The following is a 22419-nucleotide window of genomic DNA, read 5'->3' on the forward strand; positions in this document are numbered from 1 at the left end:
AGAAGAGCAAAGAAAGAGCTCTTCCTACTGCCGGTAATTAATCAGTACAGTAGCCGTATGCTGCCAGCCTGCGCAATCATAATTAATTACACACAAGAGCGCTCTTGGAATAGGAAGAGGACAGCAGAGAGAGGAGAGCAGGAGGAGAGGAGGAATAGAGGGTTTCTGTTCACACCGAGAGATTAAAATGTGAAGGGCAAGTAGAGAAATACTGAATCTCCAGACGTTACAGTTCCAACATTCTACCAATTCTTTTGGCTGGCAAATAGCTGGGATAGCTGGGATTGTACAGTAGCATCTCCTGCATCAATACTGATGCAGGAAAAAAAAAATCAGTATCTGCTGCTCCTGCATCAATACTGATGCAGGAGCAGCAGAAAATTCTTCACTTTAACTCCATAGTATGGAGAAAAGGTCTCAAAACACTGGATCCTACATTTCAGATAATGTAACTCAATAGTGTTAGAACCTCCCTGCCCGGTAAACAGCAATGTCTTTAAAACGCTTCACCTCAGGCAGGCTTTGTGTAGTCTCTAAACTCGAACTGAGATTCAATAACCCTGATGACATCATCAGGTTTTTTTTTTCTATTTTAGTGGCCAGATCTCCTCCAGTGCAACAGAAGATATTGGTTTTACAGATTTAGTAGTATTAACAATGACATATAAGCAGACCCATGCTTTTAGAAAGGTGGAGTGCCTCTTGAAATTTGACAGTTTTTAATTCAGTGTCAGTAAACACTACTGTTGAGAGTGACCAGTCATTGTTATGTGGATGACAGACAGATGTACCTCCCCCTAGAGCCTTACCACTACTACAAACTAACTGACCTCAATAACTGTCTCCACATCATCAAGTCCTAGATGTATGCAAGCTTTTTCAGCTCAATGAAAATAAAACTGACGTTATTTTACTTGAATCTCCTTGAAGCACCTGACCAATATTATTTATTCATCTTGGCCCATTGGCCCATCTCTGAACAGTTGTTAACATACTGTACTATAAAAGTAAAAAATTATGTGTGGTTGGTTAACAAGCTTTTTAGCAAGGAAAATATGTACAACGTACAGTAAGTTTCATTGAGCACAGTGTTGATGATTGACATTTGCTGGAAACACATGCTGTAGTGGATTCAGTTAAGACAGACCAGAAGGTTATTTGATCTGGGACACTTTAAAGTATGATGTGCACATGTACATTTAGGATTTGGTTTTAACAACCGACCCCACTGTGTGTAATTAAGATCAAGAACGAAAATGTGGTAGAATTCATACTTATGGAAATCTCCAAATTAAATATTTAAATATATTTTAAAATTGGTTCTGTTAAAAACAGTGTAATGTACCTCCTGAAATAGAGAAATCACAAGAAAAAGTTTTGAAATAAAAATCATTGACTTAAAGCAACATTATGTTATTGTTGTTTTTAATGTTATAATATGTTATAATGTTACATTATGAAATTGGCATTTGGTGAGATTTGGCGCCCTCAACAGTTTCTGAGTGCACCACTACTGTCATAAATACAAATCCCGGGTCTATAAAAATGTTGTCAGACGTGCTGACTACAAACAAAACTCATTACGTCATAACAATGTTATGTCTTGAAAGCTTGTATGTATGTATAAGTATACATGTATGCAACGCTGTGATGCTACCCTCTCACTGAATTACATAGTACAGGTACATGGAACAGATGATAGTGGGCCAAGTGGCTGAGACACCATTCACCCTATTACAAGACACTGTACCATCAAAATGATTTAGAAGCTGAGTTACATAATATTACTTTAAGCAATGTAAATTTTGTCATACACCCTATGTTTCATTATGATTTGCATTTTTCATGTCTTAAATTAACTTTGTGTGTTTTTATTGTGTTTATTTTTCATAATTTCCTGTTGTGAAAAATTTAAGATCTGAACAGATGTGAACTGTATAGACAATATGTGCATGTTTGGCCATCTGCTTATATTATTTCAATGATTTTGTTTGAGTTTAATTTATTCCTTCTGTTGTTTTCTTGTTGGATTCATTTCATTTTTTTTAAATCTTATTCTAATTTTTTTTTATATAGTGTCAGTTTTTCCTTCTGTTTTTATTCTGTGCATATTAAAACAGAATAAAAACATTGGATTAAAAAAATTAATTCAGGAAAAGTAGAGGTGGGACGTTACACTGGATAAAGAGTAGGTGGATTAACAGCATCAATAATTTTCAAAAAAAGCAACTGAACTTTCATCTGTCATGGCAGACTGAAATCATCTCAGGCAAACTTGTTATAGATAGCATATAGGTGGGCTTGGAATACAAGGTCAATGGATCGTGTACTGGGTAGGAGGAGTTCACTTTGTATGCAGACCCAAACCAACATGTATTATATCCTACTAGTACTGTGTGTGTATCCAAAGCCTGCTAAATCTTCTTCCTCTGTGACATAGATCTTCATTGTTATCCAGAAACCATTTAATCATTTAATCAGTAAGCCACACTTTTGTACTTGGTGAACTGGTGTATTGGTGTTCCCTCATCACCATGAACACATGACTCAATCCCACATACACTGTCAACCTGCTACAAATATTCACTAGGGTACTAAAATCAGTACCCAACAAATGCACTATTTCTTCCTGTTTGAGTAACGTTTGTGAAGCACTTAAGTGGCCCTTTAAAAAAACAGTAAAAATAATAAAACTATACATTTGTAAGCCGTGTGGTTTTTACTGAACATTTATGTCTCTAGTAGGAACCAATGGGCTTAAAGACGACTTAATGCTTTCAAATCCATGCCACTTACAAGGTTACAAGGTAAATGCATTGGGTTTTTTTTGTTTTGTTTTGTTTTTTAAACACAAGGGTTTAAATTACAAAACTTTGTTTGAGTCCTTTGTGCTACATCTATTTTAGAGACCTGTCTTCGAGTGTTGATGATGAATTGAGGAGTCTAATCGTGGGGAATGAAGCTGTTCCATAGTCTGGTGGCTACTTACTACAACAATCAAAATCATCCCTGTTAGTAATGCATTTTTAACTACTATAATTATTGTGGGGAAAGCAACAGAAGTTGGAAAAAAGTAGTAAATATCATTTCAGCAGTCATGGTCACACACAACTGCACTCCAGAGTATCAGGCTGACCCTGTCAAACACTCACCCTCTTCTCATCCGTAACAATGTAGTGGCGGCCATGCTTCTTGGTCAGATGAGGTGTCAGGACATCAAAGCGCCTGCGGAACTCAGAAAACACCATGTGGTCTGGGTATCCTGGAGCCAGGGTGGCAGCAAAACAGAGGAGAGCACAAATATGCCAAACAAAGAGTTAAAGGACTGTCCACAGCTAGTAGAGAGCCAATGGTGAACTGTTATTTTCAGGAGAACTACATACAAAGAAAGACTTCAAAATACTTTAAAGCAAAAAGACAAATTTGTGAAGGTTTGACTGGTGGAAATGCACAAGGTTACATGTGTTTCTCGAGCTTTAGAATAAAATTACACTGACAGTACAGTGACTTCAGTGAAGTGTTACATTGGGACAAAGGGATAAAGCATCTATAAGCTTACACTTTTGACTAAAGACATTAAAGAGTAACTGGTCCTTTTGAGAGTAACAGCAATGGGTCCTAGATTATTGGAACCCTTTCAGAATCTCTATCACTGGAAATTAGTTTCACTGGATTCAAATGATTTGGGAAAGAAAAGATTAATCTATTGCTCTAGATGGATTAATAGCAGTACAGGAAAGAGGACAAATACAAATACAGTGCGAGCCAAAGTAATCCAGTCATCAGGCCCGTGCAGAGACCTTTGGAGGGGCAGGTGCTCAAGAAAAAAAAAAGGCATAAAAACTATATATATATATATATATATATATATATATATATATATATATACACACACACATAATGCTGCAATGTGTCTACCGTCTTTAAGAGTTGCCGGCGGTAAAACAGCTGCCCCAACCAACTTTTATCTTGATCACATCAGCAGGACTGCATCTTCACGCAGCGGTCGCGGTCACCTCGGTTGTTGTGGCATTTGCCCACATCCCCCTATGGCCAGACCGTCACTACTCCCATTTCATAGCGTAAATGCAATATTGTTGCTGTAACTTGCGATCTGTCGGATTTTGGGCCGAGCCCGTCTCTCGCTGCGGCGGGGGCACGTCGGGGCACGTCTTGGTGGATGATGTTACCAAGGGGAGCCAGGTCATTTCATTTAGGCTACATAAATTATTATTATTATTTTTTGAATGTTTTTCTTTAAGGGCTACTGACAGGCCTTCACACAAACACACACACGCAAAAAAAAAAAAAAATAGCACCATCAAAAGGGCACTTTGGGCATCAAGGAGCAAAAGGGCAGGTGCAGTTTTTTTTTTTTTTGCACACCCATACAGGTACCCTCAATTACACTAAAATTCAACAGAAAATAAAAGCCAAGGACCCAAAGTCACTTTCTTACCTTGCCTGTAGATGCGCAGAGCATCCAGCAGTTTGGATCCTCGGAGCTGTGCTCTCAGGAGGCCCACATCCAAAGTCATAAGGCCTGAGTCTGGGCTCTCTCCATGCGTCACACGAGGCTCACCTCCTCCACCCACTGCCTCTGCTTTGGGCAGTAGGCAGTGGACAAAGTGAACCCTGGAGCGACGCACCATGTCAATCAAAGCATCCTGAAAACAGAAAGGAAATGACTAGGATATCAGATATCACTGATAGAAAAACAGCAAAAAGTCACTGTGTCTTCTTGTAATATAACATTACAAGACAACTTTACATTGTGGCCGTCTGTGTTGGATGGAAAAATAGCAATCTAGCTTCTTGCAAACTACAGTAGCTGCATGAAGCAACTCAACCTTTTTTCTGTCTCTGCACACCCACACAGGTGTTGTCAATTACTCTGGTACAACATGACAACAACAAGAGTAAGGAAGACGTCAATCAGTGAAAATTGTACACATCCACAATGTTGTGAGAGGAGGTATACTTAGGAATCATGTAGATCATATGTGGGTGGAATATGGGTGAGCAGGGGCTGTTTTAGGCAATTAAAATAACCTCAGTGGAATGCAAAACCTCTTCAAATGCTAAAACTCAATTTAATTTATTTCTTCAATTCCTCTTAAATGTTAGACAGCGTAAAACATTTTTTTGATACAGTTTGTACAGTACAGTACTGTATCACTATAGATTAGCCATGTCTGGTGGCTGCACGGAGACCAGTTCAAAATTTCAGAACTTCCTCTTGGATGATTGTTGAGGTATTGAGACCCGGTTGTGAACTTGGGTAAGCTAACACTCTGAGGAATGGTGGAGCTATTAGATTTGCACCAATGCTCACTTTCAATTTCTAAAAGAAAGGATACATTAAACAATAAAGGTATTCTCGCTGTTCATGCAAGTGCATTCTGAGGTGACTCTTGAATTGCACAAAGCAGCAATTTGGTGGAGCTCTCTACAGTAGCTGATTTAATCTTACCTAATATGAATTAATAAAAAATAAAAAAATGACAGTAAATTACTTCAGCAATGAACCAGTTTGCAATTGGTGTTGGCTGACACCTCCAAAAGCTAACCAGTGGGGCTTTTTTTTAGGAATGAAGCACAATGTTTTAATTACTTGCTCCAGCCTGTTCTCACTGGCCCTCAGCTTTCTAAGGTTGAAATTGTAGATACCCCTCTAGCATCACTTCTTGAAGCGCCCCTTTAGTACAGTAGTATAAAGAGAGAGACAAAGGGCCAGACACAGGGTGGCTGGGGCACTAAGGTGAATCATTCACAGGACTTCCCCTCTTGAGACCGAGGTTTGTGTCCTATTTGTGATCAAGAGTCAAGAGTGATTTATTCTAAATGTATGTAACATAAGTAGGGTTGACCCAAATTGGCAGAGTTGGCAGGACTGAGAAGGTGGTAGCATCTTTTCCACATATATTTTCAGCAGTTTCATCTCATAAGTTGCCAAAGATACTACCTACTACCACATTACTGTTGTTTGTTCTTCCTTTGAAGGTTGAAGTATGTGAAATATAGTAGCTCAAATAGCGGCAGCGGCTGCCGCTAACATGCCATGGCAGTTCCTGTTCTGGGCACCTGCCACTGACTTTCAACTGCCACTATTTGAGCTTGGGACAACAAGCTCAAATAGGGGCAGTTGAAAGTTGAAAGGCAAACTCTGGCTGAAGTGGCACTGGTACAGTTATTCCAGTTTCCAGTGTGGCAGCAGAGTGCAGATTATTAACTAAATTATAATGGCCATAAGAAGTCATCTGTTTGAGGTAAAGACGCAATTGCTCTGTGGCAATTTCCCTTGATGCGTTTGATTATGCTTAAGCGAGCTGCGAGCACCCGGTTTAAGTCCACGTGGACCAGAAAGAAGGTTTGAGTTCCACTTGACAATAGCAAGTAAGTTGAGTTCAGTTTAATTTCTTGTAAATGGTTTGTTCCTATTTTAATTGTAACTGTCTAATTATGAAAATTGCATAAATAATATTTGCTGTTTAGGCACAATGGCCATGGCGTTTTCATGCTCTCTTCTGTCATTGTGGGGGGGAAAAAATCATCTGCTTCTTGTGGTGTTGACATAAAGGTTCCACACAGTGGTGTCTCAGTTAATTTTTTCTCTGCATGCCCTTATAAATTCGTAATCTGCAAATTTTTATTCTGTATTAATTGTTATTGTCGTAACATTTAATACAATAATTAACTGCCATTAAACAATAACGGCTATGTCTACATCATAAAAAAAACATTATAAATAAAATGATTTTTACGACCCCTTAACCTGACCAAGTACTGTGGTGCCTAAACCTAACCAATCTGACCGTTTCACAATGTAAACAAGGGTCCTTACTCTGTCATAATATGTGAGCTGTGTGTCAGCGAGCTCTATCTTGAAAGTCTAACCGTACGTTGTATATTACATAGCATTGCTTACTTAACTGTGTAGCCCTTCACGTGCAAAAGGGACACTAGATGGGTAGGTATGGCATCGTAGTTCGAAACTTTAAGCCACTGACCGAGCTGCCACATTTGACAAGTTGGGAGTGAGAATGTGTTGCTCTTTCCTCTACTTACCACTTGAAGTTTGACCTGGATGCAAAGGCTCTTCTTCTTGACGGCAGCCACGCCTGTGGTGAAGGTTTTCCTCATGCTGGTGGCTCGTCGCAGAGCAAGCTGGGAGCTGCCCTCCAGTCCGGCGATGGAGCCTGACAACACTGTGGCCCCACTGGCCCGGCCCATAAACAACCCGCTGATGTTCTTCCTATGGTAGCAGAAGAAGTATGGATTGCTCACTGCCATCAGCAAGTGATTGATACTACAATATACAGGGAGCTAAGCTGGTGCATTAGTGGCATATTCTGCTGTTTGGAGACCCCTACTGTATGTTGGCGGCTGCTCACTGCATCATTTGGCTCACAGTGTCGCCGCTTCTCTGAAACTGTGGATCTCACTTTTTCTAAAGCCTTATGGATACCAGAAGTCTGAATTTGGTTTGGATTAGCTGCTGTATGCAACAAGACACAGTATTCTAAAAAGTACAGTAATTCTTGGGATTCTGTGGTTTAAATGATAACTTCCGACCTATATTGTTATAATAATTCTAGGCAGAAACCTCAGAGACAGATATCTCAAACCCTGGACAAACTAGAATTCTAGAAATCTTCCTGAGTTAAAGGTGTCATTGATAACATTGATTCAGCCACTAAATGTGGCATTCCAAGGGCGCCACGGTAGCTCAGTTGGTAGACCATGTCCGACCTGTGGCCCTTTGCTGCAATCAATATGAACTTTAAATATTATTATACAGTTGACTAATGACCAGGAAAGTGTTTTTGCAGAACATTATGATGTCACAGTGAAGCTGACCTTTTACATTTTGCATACATAAATGTCATCAAATTGAAAGTTTGTGTCAAATTTTGTCATAATTAGTGCATGAATTCTTGGTTTATTGCCAAAAATGTGTGAGGTCACAGTGACCTTCATCTTTGACCAGAACAACTGCTGAAACAGTTCATGCCAAGCGGAAGCCTTTGTGGCTGAAAAAATGTAGCAACGCTTAAGTACTGCAGTTCCTCGAATGGCCACTTGAGGCTGGCTCCAAAAGTGAATCAATCCCAATAAGAGCCCATGGTTCAAGGAGGGCTAGGAGTTTGTTTTTTTAAACCTTTGGGATTAAAAAGTGGATTTTGCTTCACTCTCGCTTCTCAAGCTGTCTACAGCAACGAGCCACAGAGTACTTAACTCCATTAACGCACAGACAAATTGGAATATGAAAAGACACTGCAGGATAACAAAGAAATGGATCTGTTGAGTGCTTTGGTCAGAGACTGACACTAACTCAGATGGACACAAACACCCTGCGTTGCGGGTTGTTGCTCGCTATCTGGCGGATGATGTACTCGTAAGGTATTGTGGCTGCTTGGCACAAATAAACCTGTAGTTAAACTCACACAAGTAACTTAAATAAACAGAAATCATCCAGCTATCGAACTCAGGCGAATAACGTGATGCAAAATTTGCTCATCTTTATGAGTGAACACAGATAGCTTGGTAGCTTCCAGCTAGTCGGGATTCTTTACCTAACAAGGCTTGCTTTAGCTCCACCCATGCGCCACCTCTGTACCCATTTTTGATTGATTAATTGTTTAAAAGACAGAACAACAAAGAACAGTACTGGAAACAGTGTGTGACACATGGCTGTGCAGCATATTAACAACACAGCACTGATGACTAATCACCACAGATTCAGTTCTAATAAACTGTATATTGTGTATGTATGTTTGCTGTGAGTAGCAATACTTCTGGGAGTCCTGCAGCAGTGTGGCAGCATTCTGGGCAGCAGGGTTGTGCTTGGCATGGTTCAGCCATCCCTGAGCGTTGTACTCCACCCAATCTGTCCCGTGGCTGTGGCCAAGCAGGAATAGGTGGGGCTTCTCTCCTCGCAGCAGCAGATTAGCTCCTGCATCCACACAGGAAATTTTCAATTTATGTCAGGAGTATAGACAGTGCTGTCTGTTGTTCCTGCGACCTCCACAAAGCTTCTGTTCATTGCTTTAGCAGGCAGTGACAGGTTGAGGCCTCACCTTTGTTTTCTCCTTGTGCAGAGCCGTAGTAGTTGAAGAGTCTCTCCAGCATGGTTTCCTCTGAGCCCCCAGGCTGAACAGCCTCCTCTTCCATCAGCCACAGAAGGCCCCGTGCCTCATCTGTCCTGGCCAGAGTACGCACCTGTGATGGAAACCGACAGCCACAAATTCTTCCTCACCTACTTTTGCATTCACAATCAGTTCAGAACTTTAGTCTCCCCTTTCTGGTAGTGAGAGTGATTACACAAACCCTGTCAATGTACTTGGCTCCACCAAACTCCTAGTTGCTATAGCCGACTTGCTAAGGTTTCTCACCCATTATTAGTTGATTTATCTGGTGGTAATAGTTTTAATCAGCCCTGTGTGAACTCGTTGGGCAAGGGCTTGAATGTTACAGATGTTTATTTATATATCCAAATATCAAACACATTGTAATCATTACATAGTTAAATACCTCGGGTCGTATTCAAAGACATGAACAATGCAAACATGCAAAAAGACTAACACCAGAGGGCAACATTATATTTAACAGTTCATTCAACTTTGGCCCTTTAGGATGGTTACATTAGACTACCAATCACAGCTTGCAATCTTTCACAACTTGTGACATACAGGGATGATGGGTAAAATGCCAGGGACTGACTTCACTGTTGTACCTCATAGCACCATTGACATCATTCCTCTTCATCATGTTTACAACTGTGTTTCAAAGACCACTTAGTGCCCCTACTGGTCAAGTCACATATTACATTGTAGAAGTTTTTAACCTAGACAAGAGAAGTCTTTTAGATGTGACGGTAGTAGGCGTCTCAGATGCTGCATCAGGTGTCTATAATGCAGATTATAGAATTGATAGGATTGATTGATCACTCTTGATTCCCTTTCCACTTACTTTATATTTTTTGAATATTATTACCAAGTTCTATCTTGAGTATCTTAAATACTGACTCATTTGTTTTTATTTGTTTGTCATTTAAGTGCATGTGTACAGGTCCCCTTATTCAATATCTATTTAACACTAGGCAAAAATTGGCAACCATAGCACGGTATTCTAACTTTCTAGCTTTAGCAACTTTTTCTACTATCCTTCTAACATTGTGAGCCACACAGCAAGTCACAGAATCAGAGCTGAATAAGCTGGCAAACTGTGTGGACAGTCAACACACTCACAAAGGCTCACAGTAATTGGCCACAGCTGAAATATTTGCAGCCATCAACAGTGACGGCGAGAAGTCTTTCTTTACCAGTTAATGTAACAGTATTCTAGTAGAACAGTACAAAATAAACATTCTACAGAAACATGTGGAATAATGCTGTTGTTTTTTGCTTTTATATAACTTTATTATTAATGAAAACTACAAGAATAGCCATGGCCTGCCATCTTGCAGTAGTGGCACCAAAAAGACTCCTCAGGTAACCCAACGACTGAAAATCTTCATTTTACTTACAAAACTATACACCTTTTGTACAGAAACTAATTACTGACACAACGCACATTCACTTTGGATAGAAGAAATACATTTCATGGCGCGGATTGCAAAATGGAGGAAAAGAGAAAAAATAGCTATGAAGGAAGGTGTCAAAAGTTTCAATCATTTCAAAGCTGAAACACTCTACAGTGTGTCTAATGTAAAATCAAACTAGCCAACCAAAATAGCATGACAGTAATGCTACAGCATTTCTGCAAAAGCTTCCAGTCTACACATCCACTCCATGGAGCAGACCGGACACAAGGTAATGTTAATGTTAGATTTAACGTACCAGTAAATCAATATGAGTGCTCGCTAAGATGAAGGCTAGGAAATAATGCACGATAATTATGGCTCCATATTATGGCTTGTAACCGTAAATTATTTTCTTTCTCTAAGTTAGCTAAGTTTTGTGAAATCCTGAGCGTGAGCGTCAGCAAGTATAGGGCAACCTTTCCATATGGTAAATACATGAGCATTAGCTAGTCCAACGAAATTACAGTTAATGTTAGTAATTCTTCTTTCAGTGTTTACAAAAAAAGTTGCCCAGTTTCTCCCTTTTTATTTCTTTCTGATGCTGTATTACTTATACTGTATTTTCATCAATGTACTAAGATTTAAGGGACGGTGGTGGATGGAAGGTCATTAATAAAAGGTCTTCACAGGTTATCTGGGTTTGCAGCAAAAAAGACCTGAGTTAGGCTGGGGCCAAGTAATAATCAGTCTTGCTTGGAATGGCAAGATTGGTTCTGGTTCTTTTTCTTGGGCAAACAGCATTTTGGAACTTTTTTTTTGAGCACATTTGTTCTTAAAGGATTACTGCATATTCAGGTGATATTCTGTGATTATTTGGTAGCTTTAAAATGTGATGTCACTGCCCCTGGTTCCCGACTTAATTTCCTTTCCCAAATTCTCCCAAAAAACGACCTTACTATCCAAGGCTATATCCTGCATCAAGTGAATCCTGCTTTAACATTTTATGTAGGCAATAAAACAATGTGCAAAAACACACAGGTTCACTTTTAAATAAACAGTAAGAATAGGACAAAATATACAGAAAGGGCCTCAATCAGAATAAGAATTTGGCCCACTGCCATTGGATTTTCAAATGTGTGTGCTTGGCAGAGATCAGACTCTAAATAAGGAGGTGGAACCTCTGTAAATAGGCAGCCTTTGATCAAAATAGAAGGTTAACTGAGTCTCAAGGTCTTTCAAAATCAAAGAAGAGATGCTGTATTGTGCTGCTGAAACCTAATTAGCAGCGAGGTGCAATCTAGATCCTTTACAGAGATAAATTCCTAATAAGCTGTCATCTGACCAGAAAGCACCGGCCACAAATTGCTGCCTGTGAGATAAAGTTTATTTGCATTTCTATGGGTCTTCTGGTTGTCCTTTTAATGTCACAATTTTTTGCGTCAATCCTTTGCTACCAACTCAGTCAATTAAAACAAAAAACGGTGTTACTTGTTGCCTTTAAAAGGACATTACAAGCATTTTATTCCTCTGTTGTTGCAGGAAAACCTTGTCAAAGCCTTCCAAAACCTTAATAAATGAAATCGGTTTATACACAAAAACCAGAATTAAATTAAAATTAAAATTAGAGAACCTCTTTAGGACTAAACACAGAGAACTGGACTAAAAGGGTGACCTGATGATGGTGCTAGATGAAAAGTCAAGGATTCAGCAAAGTTATCATCCTATGGGGGATATGAATGTCACAGAAATCTATACAATAGTTGTTGACACATTTCACTTAATGTGACAAATGTGAACCTTACTGTGGGACTATAGGATAGGTCTTTAGGATACATGATTTGAGAACTATGAATATGTGTGCCAATCTATTTAAGTCAAAGTTGATGGAAGTCAACAGGTCTCATCCTCTGGGCACCAGATTGACCAGAATGCCGATCTGTAGAGCCATGCTGCTAGCAAGGATGAAAAGTAACCTAACCCTTACCATACAGTATGATCCGACTACATTATTTCTAAGTACTGTAATTCTAAGTGCTGTATCGTAGGCAACTGGACTTGTTTCAGTTTCTTGAAGACGTTTCTAAGAGGCTTCTTCAGTTCTAAATAACTGGAGGGGAGTTGCAGGCTTTTAAACTCTGTGTGGGAGTGTCCTTACAGAGTCGTTAAGGACACGTGTGAGCTCTGAGTTTCAGAGACGTTAGGGCCACTTGTGTGTCATTGACCCAACCGGCATTCATGTGGGTTGCTAGGGCTAGACAGTTGTCCCAGTTTAACATAGAAGGATTCTTTTACTCCTCTTTCAAACCATCCGTCTTTTCTAGCCAAGATGTTTACATTGCTGTCCACTTACATCTGAAGGAGCAAAATCATTCCTTTGAGGACAACAGAGTCTTGAACTGAGGAGTTGGCCCTCCTGTGTTGTGCCATTCGTTTATGGTTGTTTTATCTCTCCAATGTACAAATCTGTGCAGTCCTGGCTGCACTGAACAGCATAAACTATGCCTCATGCCTGGGTGTTTTGTCCTTAGGATGGATAAGTTTCTGCCTCAGCGTGTTGGTAGGTTTGAAGTAAACCGGCATGTGATGTTTATTGAAGATCATCCTGAGTTTCTCAGATGTTCCCGCGACATAAAGAATGACGATGTTGTTAAGTTTCTCCTTCTCCTCCTCCGCGTCAGCTCTGGATCGTGTAGAGGTTTTGACAAAGGTCCAGTTTGGGTAGCCACAGGTTTTAAGTGCTCCCCTGATGTGCTTCTGTTCCTTCTCCTTCCCCTCTGTCTTTGTGGGCATGGTCTCAGCCCGATGGTTTAGGGTTCTGATGACCCCCAGCTTGTGCTCCAGTGGGTGATGAGAGTCGAACAGCAAATGGCTGAACCAGTGCCTAGGAGCAGTTCCTGTGAAGGTAATCAAGGCTCTGCTCTCAACTTCTTCTATATAGTGGTTGGCCACTATTGGGGACACTGGTGAGCCCATCCATGGCACAGCCGTGCTTCTGTCTATAGAAACCTTCACTGTATCGGAAGTAGGTGGTAGTCAGACAGAGGTCAAGTAAGGCACAAATGTGATCTGGGGTGAAGTTGGTTCTACTGGACATAGTGCTGTCCGTCCATTGAAGAAGAAAGTGAGTGTTTTGGATAAAGAGCAGCAGACTTTGTGACAATCACTGAGCAGAGCATCTGTCGACCATCCAACCTGACTGCTGGCAAGGCTGCCCCAGAAACGAGAGGAAGAGAGTTGGGATAACAGCCATGCTAATCTAGCCTGCATTTAAGGCTGCCGGTGGCTAATGTCCGATCACAGGAATATGACGAATGGAACTGAGGCTGGCCTAGCAACAGCAAATCAGAGACTGTTGTGTCCAAATCTTTACAGAGACCTGTCTCCACCACAACATCCCGGATCGTGATGGTGCCATTGATGGGCAACTGTGGCATATACTGTATGTGACACACATATTTGTACCATTAATAACAGAATGGGCTGTGCAGTAAGAAGCCAACTGATGAGAAGAGGGAGAGAAACCCTTTCAAGCCAAGAAGAGAGAACTAAATAACAAGCTGGATTCTAATAATTATGATTTTGGACAAATTCCAAAAGGAATTTGACAAACTAATTGGTTGGAGACCACAAGCCTGGGACAGCATATGAATGATCATTGGCCGCATTTGTCTCTATTTTAGGTTAAAAGTTTAATTTGACAAAATGTCATCAGTGGTGGCGCAGCTGCGCCGATCAGCTGGAGTTACGAAACTGAGGAATTCTTGCGATAATTACATAATCACACAGGACCGCAGTTATATGTATGTGTTATAAACACAACAGCACAAAGTGTTCTCGACCGACGGATTAGAAGAAGAGCTCGTATTTGTCTCTTTTTTTGAGGTTTTTGTGTTTGTATCAACACGGAGTGTTTTATTTTGAAAATCAACCGGATGTCTTCTTGTTGTTTCGTGTCTGACTTCCTGTCTGCTCTGTGCTAAATTCGGCTGGATTGCTGCGTTGTGTTGCTGCATCCGCCAGAATAGAAGTCCTGCGTATCTGCTCCGCAGGGCTGCGGACTGCTGGAGCTGGGACGCAGCAGACACGCAGCGCAGCGGACCTGGTGGAAGTTAACACATAGACTAGAGTGCCACGGATCAGCTCTGCCGCCGTGGCGTAGCCGTAACGCAGCCGTACCGTATCCAGTGGAATCTGCGGGTAAGAGTACTGCCCAAAGTAAAAATAGTAAGATTCTTCTTGGCCTCTGTTGTACAATTTGTCATAGTCAACCGGAGGTCGAAGTAAGTCACACATGTCCAAGTCTCAAGTTACTGTGGTTAGATTCAAGCAACTCAAGACGAGTCCCTACTATGAGACAAGCAAGTAGAGTCATTTTTACACAGCCATCTATGCTGTATATCTGACTAATACTGTATACATCGTATTCATATCCAGCGGTTTATTCTGTATATGTGTACAAAAAGCCTTGCTTATTTGTATATCTATACTTATTCCTACAGTTGCCTACTGAAACTACTGAACATGCTATATATAACTTAGTGTATTCATTGAACTGTTCATATTGTTCAAACTGTATCTTATCTTAGATAACTGTTATCTTAGCATTTTCATATACACCTATCAGACACAACATTAAAACCACTGACAGGTGACGTGAATAACATTGATCATCTCATCACAATGCGATATTCTGCTGGGAAACCTTGGGTACTGGCATTCATGTGAATGCCACCCATCCAAACACTGTTGTAGACCAAGTACACCCCCTCATCACAACAACACTACCCGATGGCAGTGGCCCCCCAGCAGGACAATGTGCCCTGACACACCACAAACACTGCTCAGGAACAGCTCGAGGAACACAATGAAGGGCCCAAGGTGTTGACCGGGCCTCCAAATTCCCCAGATCCCAATCTGATTGAGCATCTGTAAGACGTGCTGGAGCAGGTCTGATCCATGGAGGCCACCCAGAGCATCCACTATAAAACGCCCTGGTGCTAGACACCACAGGACACCCTCAGAGGTCTTAAGTCCATGTCTTGACAGGTCAGAGCTGTTTTGGCTGCACAAGGGGAACCTTCACAATACTAGGCAGGTGGTCATAATGTTATGCCTGATCGGTGTATACCTTTCACATATTTCATATTTACCCTTATATACCCTTTCTATTGTCTACTGTACTTGCTGTAGCTGTAAACTGTATATCTTAGTGTGTTTTTATATACGCCTATCTGTTTTAAAAAAGGCCTGTCTGTCTCTAAGCATATGTACATTACTCTGCACTTTGCTGCTGTCAGAGACCCCTCAGTCAACTGAGATTCATCAAGTTGAGCTGTCTTTTTTGTTTTTTTTTGTTTGGTTATTTATTTATTTTTTGAGTGCATTACAATAACACGATAAAATATAGAGGTTAACAAAACTGCACAGGGATAACAATTCCATTAGGAATTTTTAAGAAAATGAATAATAAGTATATTTTTATATTAGCTGGCGCACTTAACAACAGGCCAAGCTGATTCATCGTGGTTTTGAGTATATATGTAATACATGAAATGAGTACTATATAACTGACTCTGCTTTCTGTTCACTAATACATTTTAACAAGATGATTTATTGCTACACAATGCACCATAGCTATTTTTCCTTCCTAAATCTCACATCAGATGGCTTTCAGACAGTGATTTCAGCTTTGCTAAATAAGCCTAAAGCTACATTTATATACACTTGCCAGTGATGATGAATGGACCTATTTACTGGCTCCATGGTATTTTGCGGCGCTCATTTAGGTTAGAACTTGATTTGCATTAATGTCTTACTGAATAAGATAAAATCTCAGGCCCAAACAAATGGCCCTGAATCTGGACCTGAATACCTCAAGGCTTCACTGAACACAAACACAACCTTAAGATGTGCCTTTATGAAACATTTCTCATGACAGGTTTCAGGTAAAAGCAGAACACAAAGACATCACATGCACATAGATGACTGAAACAGAGATGGTGTGTGAGGTTTTTTGTGCTTACCAGAGCTTGGGTTGAGGCTTGGTCAATAGCTGCTACAGACATTGAGGTACTGGACTCTATGTCATCTAAAGCAAGCTCTATGTTTTCCTAGAAGCAGGAGGGGATAAAGGCGTAGGTTAGTAACCTACAGGAGATTTGCCAGCAAAAGACGAGATCATCAATAAATCAGCAACGTAGCTATTCAGTTACATTATTCAATTAGTCATTACCAGACTGTAGATTGGGTTGCGTGGGAGTACATTTGGTCTTAATTAGTGCAATTAAATTTACCGTTTTCATTGGAACTACTTCTTCATTATTTATTATTCTTTTTTAGTACAGCACTGCTAGTAGCTGGTGAGAAACGTTTTTTTCGTTTCAGCTTATGTATGAACATACATTCGTAAGAAATGACAATAAAGTTTCTTGAGTCTTGAGTCTTCAGTGGTAATAACCGCTAAGAAAATTGAAGGTTTTAATGCTATCAGCACCAATTGTTTTCTATTGGCCTCCACTGTATTGCGGTTAAAATTTGACCAAGTGTTAATGGATGCCACTAGGTGGTGGCCACGAGGTGAGCAAGTAAATACAAAGAAAATATATAATTATATTGTTATCAGACCAAACCAACTACTTCAAAAGGTATATTTGACTATATTTTAAGCTAATTTCAGTCACCACAGAGAATCTTAGGATAGTTGTGCTAATATGTGTATGTTCTGAGTATGCCACTGCTTAGAGACATGCTCTGTAGGACCAGCAGCACCTCCTTGTATCTCTCCAGCTCCTGGACAAAGGTGCGTTCATGGAACAGTGTCTGCAGCCTCTCCTGGGTGTAGTTGTGGCAGAGCTCCTCAAATGTGGCTCCCCGTTGCTGCTGAGCCAGCCGAGGGTTCTGGAAACCCGGAGTGTCCACAATCAGCAGGGAGCACAGAGAGTGTTGACTGGACTTCAGAGCCCTGGGGGACAGAAATATATCGTAAAGCTTTTGTGATATAGTTATATTCTTTGTTCCTACTATTGGTTTAATTGCTCCATCTTTTTCTTTGTTTTGCTTCTTCTACCCTTTCTTAATCAATTTTATTTTGTGCTTGGTGTTTTTTGTTTTGTTTTTTTAATATATGTGATTCACCTTTATTCTGGGACTGACTGCTCTGTCAGTACAAAGCAATGAGACTGTCGTTGACATGCACATAGGGTGTGTAAGCTGTAAAGATTAATATGCACGTATATACAAACTTAGTGATGCTTAACTGGGTAATTGCTGATCATATTAGAAACCAGAAACACATGTACCATACATTGTTACTGATTTAGAGATGTGTTGGTTTGGGTTTGGCCAGCTTTCAAGCCCTGGGTTGTGCTGTTGTTTTTACTGAACTACATAATACAGTATACACTGTGTGCACAATTATTAGGCAAGTTGTATTTTTGAGGAATAATTTCATTATTGAACAACTACAGTGCTCTTAGTCAATCTAAAATGTTAATAAACCTCAAACCTGAATATTTAAGAAAGTAAAAGTGAGGTTTTGTCTTTCTTAGGAGAATAATATCTATGAGTGCACTTATTGGGCAACTATAAGTGTGCAGAATTATTATGCAACTAAATGAAAAATGAAAAGTTTCCCGTCTCACTTGTTGATTTTCCTCTGTTAAAGTGAGAATAATAAAACAAACTCAAAATTTACAAATAAACATTTCTGAAAAAATTCAGTGACCAATGTAGCCACCCTTCTTTTCAATAACAATCATAAGCCTTCCATTCATGGAGTCTGTCAGTTTCTTGTTCTGTTGACGATCAACTTCTTGTGCAGCAGCAACCACAGCCTCCCAGACACTGTTCAGAGAGGTGTACTGTTTTCATTTACTGTAAATCGACCGTTTAAGAAGGGACCACAAGTTCTCAATAGGGTTTAGGTCAGGTGAGGAAGGGGGCCATGTCATTATTCTTTCATTTTTAAGGCCTTAACTGGCTAGCCACGCAGTGGAGTACTTCAATGCGTGCGACAGAGTATTGTCCTGCATAAAAATCATGGTCTTCTTGAAACATGCAGACTTTTTCCAGTACCACTGCTTGAAGAAAGTGTCTTCTAAAAACTGGCAGTAGGTTTGGGAGTTGAGTTTGCATCCATCTTCAACCTGAAGAGGTCCAACCAGCTCATCTTTAATAATACCAGCCCATACCAGTACCCCACCTCCACCTTGCTGGTGTCTGAGTTGAGGTGGAGCTCTGTGCCCGTTTCTGATCCAGCCACGGGCCCATCCATCTGGTCCGTCAAGAGTCACTCTCATCTCATCAGTCCATAAAATCTGTCTTCAGATATTTCTTGGCCCAGTCTTGACGCTTCAACGCATGTGTTTTGTTCAGTGGTGGTCGGGTTTCAGCCTTCCTTACCATGGCCATGTCTCTGAGCACTGAACACCTTGTACTTCTGGGCACTCAAGGTAGGTTGCAGTTCTGGAATATGACAGCACTGGAGGATAATGGGTTCCTGGTAGCTTCACGTTCGATTTTTCTCAAATCTTTGGCAGTGTAATTTGTTTGTTGCGACCCTGTTGACTATTTGTAACAAAACGTTTGACGGTTCTGTGATCATGCCCCATTATCTTGGCAATTTCAATTTCAAATATTAACACACTGAACATTGGAAAGTGTTGAAATGTACGAAAAAGTTGGCCATTGGCTTAAGCTCTAAAAATATTTTAACTATCAGCTGCAATCTAAATACTGAAAACAGTGTGTGTTAAAAGGAGTTAAGATATGAGTTATACTATATATTAGATAAAAGGAGTGAAAAGGGCCTGTTGCATTTGAAGTACACTGTTATGAAAGAAGAGAGGGAGTAAAATTTAGATACAAAAGGGGTAATAATGAAAGATGAATGGAAAAGAAGATAAATAGAAGGGGGGGGGACAGGGAAACAAAAGCTAAAAGGAAGGGAGGAAGAATAGAGCAAGAGGAAAAAGAATACAGGGCGAGTACGAAAGCAGGCATAACAATTGGAAATTACATCTTGGATGCTTAAGAAAAAAAACTCCCGACAGCATCACAATGATAAAGTAACACATTTGAAGTTAAACATGAGGTCTAACCTGTTAATGAGGGAGACGACAAGAGTGAAGATCTCAGAGTACAGTCCAGATGCCATGGCCTCTAAACACTCCAGAGCTGTGATCTTAGAGCCTGATCAACAGAGGGGGGCCAAAGACAACAAATCAGAGTCAGAGCCAACAAGAACCACATGAAGAAAGTCAAATTCATTCTAAATCAAACCACTTCTAATCAAAGACCCCCAGTCTACAACTGATATGTGGGGCCATATTTCAGAGCCAGCACAGGTGTTTTTAAGGCTACATTCGTACTCATTTCCAGCAAAACATAAGGTCAGTGTTTTTCTCCAAGCGCTAAACTCTTTGAGACAGCATTTACAGAAATCAGATATAACTATCAGACATCACTTCTAGTTGGGTAATGACCAACACCAGTACAGAAACTGTCAATTACCTAAAGCTGGCATCAGCGTTTGGTCACATTCTTAGTATTTGTTTTTTTACATGACATTCCTAGATTTAAATCATCATTTTTGGACTATACCTTATTAGGGCAAGGGCTCACCACATACAAGCAACATAGTTTTCATCAACAGAATTCTCAATTACATTTCACTTCTCTACAGTGTATGTAACTATTTTCAGGTTTTATTCTTACCATGACAGTAAATTGAATATCTTTGGGTTGTGGACAAAACAAGACATTTTAAGGACCTCATCTTGACAATTAGGGAACACTGATCAAAATTGTTTAGCATTTTCTGACATTTTATAGACCAAACAACTGATCAATTAATCGAGAAAATAATCAACAATATCAGTAATTAAAGAAATGCTTGGTTGCAGTCCTAGCATATCGCCGCATGTTGCCTTTCCAGATGTGCTACTCCGAACCATACACATGATTTTACAAAAGAGATTCAAGACTCTGCAGTTTTGATTTTTACCTGAGCTGTCACCTTGGCTGGCCTCGTCCGATCCTCCTCTGAAGGAGGTGGAATGCTGCAGTCCTTTGGCTTGGTGCTTAAAGATCGAAGAGGACAGTTCCTCCAAGGTACAGCCCAGCAGGTAGGCGGCCTTCTGGGCCCATTCATGACGGGCAAACTGCCTTCGTCCAGCTACAAAGAAAGCAAAAAAGTGTTTAAAACACAAAAATATGGAATAAGAACCAAAAGAAAGATGATGAAGATGACAGGTATAGAACGAAGAAGAGGGTGGAAGATGAATGGGGTAAGTAGGGTGCTACATTAGAATTATCAGAAAACATATCAATAATTTCTGTTCAGCTGCAGAGTGCTTTGCTTTTGTCTGAGCTGTAGCTAACAATCAACTGAAACCACACTGTAAAAGTATAAAAACAGTATCAACCATAGCTAATCATTTAACCCATAAAGGAATGTGTTATGGCACATTGATGAGAATACACCCCTTGAAAGTGGCACTAGCGAAATTCTCTACACCACAACTGACCATTCCTGTTCGTGACTTTCGACAGCTGTATTTTCAAAGGTTTTTAAAAGAAAGAGCTCATGATGCACACACTGATGATCACTATTGACATATCTGTGATCTCTCTGCAATCATATAGTACAGCTGTTGTCATTAACCTGTATTGTTTATTCTTTTAAGCAAAGTCATGGTGATAAAATTGAGACAAAAAAAGGCCTAAAACATGTTTTGAAATTTAACTTGTGTTGTGTAGGCAGTAATACCCAACTCATCAAACTATGACAATTTATCCTTTTGTTTCACTAACCGCCTGTTAGGATGCCCAGCCCCCACAAAGCAGACATCCACACTACCATCCTCAACCATTGACTGATACTGAAAACTTTAAGAATTTTATTTATAACAAAGTAAAATAGATGAGTGAGAAATTAAACCAATTTTGTGTATTCCAACTGATAGCAATACATAGTCTACAGAAGAGGGAACATTAGCAAAAAATTAAAAATCTATAAAAATGAAAGCACTTGTGATCCACTGCTGCATATCATTATTCTATAATTCCATCATTGTCTGATCAGAACAAATACAGGTTAATGACAGCAACTGTGTGATCAGCTATCAACATTAAAATGAGTGATCACAGTTAGTCTACAGGAGGACATCTTCTTAACCCCAGGCAGAAGCACCCTGCATGTCTTTAATGGATTATGTTCAGCTGTGTTTCCTCCTGCTCAGACCAACTCGTGTGCAGGTGATCACAAACCTCACACCTCGGCAAAATCCACAGCTGTCACAGCAAGGATACTTTTATTAATTACTTTCATCAATTACCTGCTTGTATTATCACGACAGCATCTGACAAGGTCAACATAAATATAGGTCACCGAAAGCATCTGTGTGATATTTAAAATGAAGGATCACAGAAAAATTGTCATATTAACTGTATATCATGCTTAGTTAGCTCATAACACTTTCTGCCTATTTCTCCAGTGCAGTCCGTGTACAAATATGAAATACAGTAAGACCCTAGCATTGTTACTGATTTTTGGACTTAAGGACTACTATTCAGGATGTGAATATAGTTGTATATTGTTATCTGTTGCTCTAGTGGAGTTTTGTCAAGTAATGTCAGCTGACTATTTGGGCTTGGAAACAAGTTGGGGATGTGGAGTTACAAAACACTTCTCATAAAAGATGTGATTGAGTTGCAGCATGAGATGTGTAGAATCCAGTTTCTTGAGGTTATGCAATATCATGTACTAAAAATCTGGTAATTGGCTTCTGCTGTTTGGCTTTTCAGTTTTAAGAAAATCTATTCCTTCCACTTGCCCCAACTTACAGGAAATGTAATTCTATAGAGAGAAACATAACAAATGATCACAGGCATCA

General features: G+C 40.0%; 1 protein-coding gene across 6 annotated transcripts in view; it reads right to left on the bottom strand.

Moving 5' to 3' along the window:
* Positions 1-22419, bottom strand: part of myo18ab (myosin XVIIIA b) — a 182098-nt gene that overhangs the window by 91445 nt on the left and 68234 nt on the right. For all 6 annotated transcript variants that reach the window (XM_084351390.1, XM_084351389.1, XM_084351387.1 and 3 more), the window contains 9 exons: positions 20529-20699; positions 19624-19714; positions 17294-17486; positions 16549-16635; positions 9081-9222; positions 8797-8956; positions 7069-7255; positions 4460-4667; positions 3153-3262 (listed from right to left, as the gene is read on the bottom strand). In XM_084351390.1, the coding sequence (XP_084207516.1) occupies positions 3153-3262; positions 4460-4667; positions 7069-7255; positions 8797-8956; positions 9081-9222; positions 16549-16635; positions 17294-17486; positions 19624-19714; positions 20529-20699 (1349 nt within the window). The remainder of the gene's footprint in view (positions 1-3152; positions 3263-4459; positions 4668-7068; positions 7256-8796; positions 8957-9080; positions 9223-16548; positions 16636-17293; positions 17487-19623; positions 19715-20528; positions 20700-22419) is intronic.

This window comes from Pagrus pagrus, assembly GCF_965226575.1.
Source record: "Pagrus pagrus genome assembly, chromosome: 4".
Classification (NCBI taxonomy): Eukaryota; Metazoa; Chordata; class Actinopteri; order Spariformes; family Sparidae; genus Pagrus; species Pagrus pagrus.